This window comes from Muscardinus avellanarius (assembly GCF_963383645.1).
Source record: "Muscardinus avellanarius genome assembly, chromosome: 7".
NCBI lineage: Eukaryota > Metazoa > Chordata > Mammalia > Rodentia > Gliridae > Muscardinus > Muscardinus avellanarius.
Window position 1 is genome coordinate 107,291,498 of NC_137793.1, and position 7,576 is coordinate 107,299,073.

The 7,576-nt window shown below is 47.8% G+C and overlaps 1 protein-coding gene across 1 annotated transcript; it reads left to right on the forward strand.

The window, feature by feature from the left end:
* Positions 1-948: 948 nt before the first annotated feature.
* Positions 949-7,156, forward strand: LOC308265176 (torsin-1A-interacting protein 2-like; the record flags this gene model as incomplete). Its single annotated transcript, XM_080698768.1, has 4 exons — positions 949-982; positions 2,773-3,303; positions 5,109-5,210; positions 6,399-7,156. The coding sequence occupies 4 exons, from the start codon at positions 949-951 to the stop codon at positions 7,154-7,156; spliced, it is 1,425 nt and encodes a 474-aa protein (XP_080554894.1).
* Between the last annotated feature and the right edge of the window lie 420 nt (positions 7,157-7,576).

Below are 7,576 nucleotides of genomic sequence, written 5' to 3' on the forward strand. Positions count from 1 at the left end.
TATTGAGCGCTGGACTTGAAACTTCGATCCTCATGTCTCAGCTTCCCAAATACAGAGATGACAGGCACGTGCCACCACGCCTGGCTTAAAAGTGTGTGTGGTACTGGGGGTGGAACCCAGGGGCATTCTATCTCTGAGCTACACTCCCAGCTCTATTTTTTTATTCTTTATTTTGAAACAGGGTCTCACTAAGTAACAGGCAGTCTGTCAACCGCAGTCCTCCTGTCTCAGCCTGCTGAATGCTGGGATTACAAGCATGCACCACCACGTGCAACTCTAGAAGTATTTTTTATTTCAGTCTCAAGAGCTCTTTAAGATTCTGGTCCCTTGGTCTTTTTACACTCTTTCAGTGACACTGGACTATATTAGGAGCTTGTGATATCTATGCAAGGTTAATAGTCTGGAGTTTCTTTCATTTGCAGCCTAGGATTTAGATTATGAGAACCCATGGAAGCTGGAAAGCAATTTTTCACTAAAAAAGTGTTAGAGCTGGGCACAGTGATACACACCTCTAATCTCCGTACTTGAAGGCTGAGACTGGAGGATTGCAGGTGTGAGGCCAGCCTCAGCAACTTATAGCAAGTCCTCGGCAACTTAGCGAGACTCTTGTTTCAAAATAAATAAAATAGGGCTGGGGTGTAGCTCAGAGGTTAGAATGCCTCTGGGCTCAATCTGTAGTACCATCAAAAAAGAAGAAAAAAGTGCTAGGAAATACTACTCAAACTAAAGAGATTTAATAAAGCTGAAATTGGTGTTTTACCCTTGTATGAATAAAAAGTCATTTACTTATATTTTTATTTTGTTTTAGTCACTGCATTGCATGCCTTATTTCTTGGGTCCTCGGGAAGCATGAGTCTGTTGGGACTTCAGGAGAGAAAACTGGATACCTTCACAAGGAAACTCGGACACTAATAATAGTATCCCAGACTCCGAAGCTAGGACACAGACATGGCGGACAGTGGACTCAAGGGCGCCCTGGAGGGTAAGGCTGCTTGTCCTGCAGTGAGGTTTGAGGGAAGCTGGGGCGGTGCCAAGAGAAAAGCTCTGATGACCAAAACCACCCTTTAAAAAAATATAACCAGAAGATCTTTATCACACCTGAAGGGTGAAGGGTCAGGCATCAACTATCTGGCGGTCAGATTTTCCTGGTTGCCTCATAATGGTTCTTTTTTTGTGTGTGTGTGGTACTGGGGGTGGAACCCAGAGGCATTTCCGCCTCCGGGCTATACTCCCAGACCTATTTTATACTTTATTTGGAAACAGGGTCTCACTAAGTTGCTGAGAGCCTCACTAAGTAGCTGAGGCTGGCTTCAAACCTGTGCGGTCCTCCTGTCTCAGCCTCCCAAGCGTGGGGATTATTCTGGTAGCCTTAGAAGCTTATTGAATGCTTTATCATTGTTTTACGGAAGACCGTACTTTTTACTGCACTGTGTTGGGAGGTTAATGATGGCTGGTTTTCTCTGCTTTTGTGAGGTTAAGATTGATTGGTGGACCAGGTGTAGTGGCACATACTTATAATCCCAGTACTTGCATGATGGTTCGAGGTACGTTGGTAACCATTGCCTTTCACTGGAGGATAGGATTTATTTAATTTATTTATTTGTGGTGCTGGGAAGTGAAACCAGGGGCATTCTACCTATGAGCTACACCCCCAGCCTTATTTTATTCGTTTGTTTGGAAACAGGGTCTTGCTAGGTTTCTGATAACCTCACTGAGTTGCTAAGGCTAGCTTCAAACCTGTGTTCCTCCTGTCTGAATCGCTCAAGTACTGAGATTATAGGCATGACCCCCACCACACCTGGCTGAGAAAAGGATATATTTAATATAATCATTTATAATTATCATAATAAATGTAATTATTTCTTTTTTGTGGTACTGAGGATTGAACCCAGAGGCATTCTACCTCTGAACTGCACCCCCAGCCCTATTTGTATTCTGTTTTTTTTTTTTTTTTTTTTTTTTTTTCTGGTACTGGGATGGAACCCAGGGGCATTTTACTTCCAAGCTACACCCTCAGTTCTATTTTTTATACTTTATTTTTTGAAACAGGGTCTCACTGAGTTGCAGAGAGCCTCACTAAGTAGTAGCTGAGGCTGCCTGCAAACCACGATACTCTGGTCTCAGCTTCCCAAATGCTGAGATTACAAGTGTGTGCCACCACTCCTGGTTATTTTTTATTCTTAATTTTGAAACAGGGTTTTACCAAGTTGCAGAAAGCCTCACTAAGTAGCTGAGCTTGGCCGCAAACCTGTGATCTTCCTGTCTCAGCCTCCCAAGCACTGGGATTACAAGGGTGGGCCACCACGCCTGGCTCAAATGCTAGTTTAATCATTCAGAATTGTTATATTAGTATTAGTTGTTAGATTTATTAACATGCTAATATGTTTATTTTAATTATCTCCAGAGGGCTACAAGAGCGATAATGTTTAGAGGAGCACACCTTGTAAAGCCGGGCGTGGTGGGCGCTTGTCATCCCCGCGCTCGGGAGGCGGAGGCAGGAGGATCGTGCAGGTTCAAAGCCAGCCGCGTGCGCTGGCTTAGGAGACCCTGTTTCCAAATGGAAAAAAAATGTAAAAATAGGTCTGGGAGTGTAACCCGGAGGTAGAAGGGTTTCCAGGAACCCCAGTACCCCCCACACACACACACACATACACGAGTACACCTTGTAAATCATGAAAATCTAAGTAAATATTCATTGGGGCCTTGTTAAAATATAAACAATATGGGAAAATATTTTTTTCTGATACAAATTATGAGTTTTTATCTCAATAGAGGCTCAGAAGGATTCGGAAAGTGGTCCATCTGTCAACCCTCAGGCACAGGAGGTCGCAGTGACAGCAAGCACCACTGAAGAGGCCCGGAACCCACAACCTGCCCCTGCTCCCAACACAGACCCGGTGCCTGAGGCGGGAGGTCCAGAAAGTCCAGATACAGCTGAGAAATCAGAAAGTCCAGATGAACCCGACTTGGGGAAGCACCCGGAGGACAGAGAGCCCGAGCACCGCCCAAGCCTTCCGGATGGAGGACATTGGCATCGCCTCCCTTCAGAAAGTCTGGGTGAAGACCCCGCCGACCTAGAGCCTGCTGCTTCTCAGAGCGACGGGGCAGGAAGAGCGCAGGCTCCGGCGGGGATCCTTGCTGCCGCCCTCCCCGAGGATGCGAGTGGCCAGGCCAGAGCCTCTCCGGAGCCACCTGCCGCGCACTCACCCGAAGCCCCCGGTCCTGGTCCCGGTCCCGGTCCCAGTCCCGGCAGCGCAGGGCCTGAGAGCCAGCATTCACTGAGGAGGAGGGTGCCCGCGTCAGGTGAGAGGACCTGTGTCTTTCAGGAATGAAAAGGCCTTTGGCCTCGCTTCAGGTCACGCAAAGCAGTGTGACACCTGAATGGGGTTTCTCAGCTAGAGTGGCTCTTTCCGCCATAGTTCCTTCCCACACACAAACTTCACTTTTTCTCCTACATGTGTGTATATGTATGTTGTGTGTGTGTGCGTATGTGTATGTGGTACTGGGGAGTAAACTCGGGAGTGCTGTGCCACGCAGCTTTTTATTATACATTGCCAGCCCTTTTTATTTTTTACTTTGAGACAGGATTTTGCCAAGGCTGACCTCAATTGCAGTCCTTCTGCCTCGGCCTCCTAAGTTGCTTGGGTTATGGGCTTCTGCCACCCTGCCCAGCTAAACCTCTTATTTGTTTTTAAACCTCATTTTTAAACATTCTTTAAAAGGGGCCATGATATTTAGATATGTACTTTTTCTTTTTGGTATTAGGGATTAAACCCAGGGGCTTTCTACCGCTGAGGTGCATCTCCAGCCCTTTTTAATTTTTAAATTGTTTAATTTTTTTGTGGGTCTGGGGAATGGAACCCAGGGGCATTCAACATCTGAGCTACACCCCCTGCCCTATTTTTTATTCTTTATTTTGAAACAGGGTCTCACTGAGTTGCAAAGGGCCTCACTAAGTAGCTGAGGCTGTCCGCAAATCACAATCCTCAGGTCTCAGCTTCCTGAATGCTGGGATTATAAGTGTGTACCACCATGCCCAGCTTCAGGGCTTTTTTTTTTGTTGTTGTTGTTTGTTTTTGTAGTGCTGGAGGTTGAACCCAGGGCCATTATTCCTCTGAACTGCACCCCCAGCCTGATTTTTTATTGTTTATTTTGAAACAGGGTCTGAGTTGCAGAGTACCTCACTAAGTAGCCGAGGCTGGCCACAAACCTGTCTCAGCCTCCCACGTACTGAGATTACAAGCGTGTGCCACCACACCCAGCTTCCTACTTCAGTTTTATAGAACTTTGAACAAATCAGCTCATTTGTGTACCTGATTTTCCTTGCTTGCATGTGAGGGAGATGGGTGTGTTCCCTGATGGACCGAGAGAGGTGGCGTGCCGAGTCTTTCCCCGGACTCCTGGCTCTTGCACCTGGTTACCTGGGTGGCCTCAGGCAGTTCTCCACTTCCTGGTCCTGAAGCTCCCTATGCAGCGAAGCAGCAGGGTGAGGCGATAGCAGGGTCCCTGCAGCAGGGTGAGGCGATAGCAGGGTCCCTGTAGCTCTTACTTTTTATTGTATGTGTGGATTTTACGTAAACGCGTGTGTCTTATACGGATTCTGAGGACTGAGGCTTTAGTGTCCATTAGTTGATACGAAGGAATATGAGATGCTCCCAGCAGGGGCCTGGCCAGCGGCTAGTGACCCACGGTCGCTGCAGGCGAGTGACTGACGTCAGCTGAATGTTTTAGTCGTTAGCTGAGAATGGTCTGAAGACAAGGGATGCGTCCTGTCCTGCCGCTGTGGATCTGCGGCACCTGGCACATAGAAGCAACTTTATGAATAATTTGTTGAAAGAATGAATGGATGTGATCGTCAGGAGGGTCATCTGCCATGAGGACCTCAGTGTTATGGAGGTTCACTGCTGGAAGGAAAGGAAATGCTGGGTTTAAAATGTGGTTTATGTGTAAGAAAGAACTAAGAAGGAATGAGCCTATCTAAATCTTGCTCTGAAGGAAACTTGACAAAGCGTAGAAATCTCACGGTCAAATAATTGGGTGAGAGGTATAAAGGCATGCCCACTCTTACTAGTGGACGTCCAAAAATAATGTCGGTCCTCTTCCCTCAGAGGCTGAAAGCCATGAACCTGAAACTCAAACGTTGAAAGAAGAGGAGGAGATTGCACAGGATGCCGCCAGAAATATTAGTAAAAGGAGTGTTTGGAGCTACGGTGAGAACAGGCCTGCTTTTCTTGCAGTGTTGATGCACATTCACGAGTCCTGAGTGCAAATGCTTGGAAAACAAGTGTTGAAAGGGTTTTGACATTTGCTAATGGTTTAAGGAATGTTTGCTAGTGACTCAGAGTGAAGTACTAGGATTTTTCCCACCCAGGGGTGCTCCCTCGTGCTTGCTTAACAGATGGAAAGTCCCACAGTAAGAAGGGCTTTAGAAACTAAAATGAAAACTGCCTTCAAGGAGCACTACTAATTTCTCAACTGGCAATTTTATGTGTTTTTTTCTTTTCTTGGTACTGGAGATTGATTGCAGGGGTATTTTACCTCTGAGATATACCCCCAGCCCTATTTTTTATTCTTTACTTTGAAATAGGGTCTCACTAAGTAGTTGAGGTTGGCTGCGAACCTGTGATCCTCCTGTCTCAGCCTCCCAAGTACTGTGACCACAAGCAGGCGCCAGCATGCCCGGCTTTATTCATTATTTTGAAACAAGGTCTTCCTAAGTTGCAGAGGGACTCAGTAAGTAGCTGAGGCTAGTCGTGAACCCATGATCCTCCTGTTTCAGCCTCCCTAGTACTGGGATTATCAGCGTGTGCCACCATTTCGGGCTTATGTGGTAGACTTTATTCATGTATTTATTTATTCACTTATTTATTGTGGTGCTGGGGATTGAACCCAGAGGCATTGTACTTCTGAGCTACACCCCTAGCCCCATTTTATCTTTTTGTTTTGAAACAGGGTTTTGCTAGGTTGATGAGTCTCACTCACTACTTGCAGAGGCTGTCCTCGAACCTTCTGAGTACTAGGATTACAGGCATGTGCCTCCACACCCGACTGTGACTGACCTTTTTTTCATGTCTGTGGTACTAGGGATTGAACCTAGAGGCATTCTACTTTTGAGCTATAACCCTCAGCCCGATCTTATTTCTTATTTGTAAACAGGGTCTCGCTAGGTTGATAACTAGCTGGGTCTGTCCTCAAACCTGTGATCCTCCTGTCTCAGACTCCCAAGCACAGGGATTACAGGCGTGCGACACCACGCCCGGCTCTGATAGACTTTAATGGTGAACAGTTAAAAAGGAATTTGCCGCTCCCAGTAAAACCTGACCATTCTCCCCCATGTTGGCTCAGCACAGGCTGTTTTGGACGCGGGCTGATCGCTTTCTACCGTCTTCCTTTGACAGGCTGCTTCTTTCTTGGATTCCTGGTCGCGGCTCTTGTGCTAAGTTCTGTTAGTAGCTACTATTCCTCTCCAGCCGAGCAAGTGCCCCAGAACCTGGCGCTGGAGGCCTTCTTGGCTCAGTTCAGCCAGTTGAAGGACAAGTTTCCAGGCCAGAGCTCCTTCCTGTGGCAGCGAGGACGCAAGTTTCTCCAGAAGCACCTCAACGCGTCCCGGCCCACCGAGCCGGCCACCATCATCTTTACAGCCGCCCGCGAGGGAAGAGAGACCCTGAAGTGCCTGAGCCACAGGGTTGCCGACGCCTACACCGCCTCCCAGAAAGTCTCTGCCATCACGCTTGACGGGGACAAGAGACCCTCGCAGGACAGCGACACAGTCAAGCTGTGGGTTGACGTGGAGCTGAGCCACGGCTTCGAGAACGGCCAGAAGGCTGCCGTGGTGCACCGCTTCGAGTCGCTGCCCGCGGGCTCCACGTTGATCTTCTACAAGTACTGTGACCACGAAAACGCTGCCTTCAAAGACGTGGCCCTGGTCCTGACCGTGCTGCTGGAGGAGGAGACCTTAGAAGCCAGTGTGGGCCCCAGGGAAACGGAAGAGAAAGTGAGGGATTTACTCTGGGCCAAATTTACCAACTCCAGCACCCCCAGCTCCTTCAGCCACATGGACTCAGACAAGCTGAGCGGGCTGTGGAGCCGGATTTCACACCTGGTGCTGCCCGTGCAGCCGGTGAGGACCATAGAAGAACAGGGCTGCCTTTTGTAAATGGGCACACAGGTTCACGGAGGGCCTCGGCTTAGGAGCGAGTCAGTTTAAAGGCGTTCTGAGGAAGGAGGTCGATAAATGTGAGGGAACAGCCTGAGAAGCCCACATGAGCTTATTTTAAGAAAGCTTTTTTCTTCTCGCAAAATTTTCCCAATCTACACTTTGACAAAGCTAAAAATTGACCTGACATTTTTTTTCTTGGCCTTTTCAAGCAAATCAGGTTTGAGACATAGGATGGTATATAAAATGAGGATTTGCACAGGAAGATATTCTTCTAGGAGTAACTACGAGTGATTTTTGTTTTCTGTGTGTGTGTGTGTGTGTGTGTGTGTGTGTGTGTGTGTGTGTGTAAGAGTGTGTGTATGCTCGCCTGGGGAGTTAACCAGGGGCGCTCTCCCCCTGAGCTATAGCCCCAGCCCA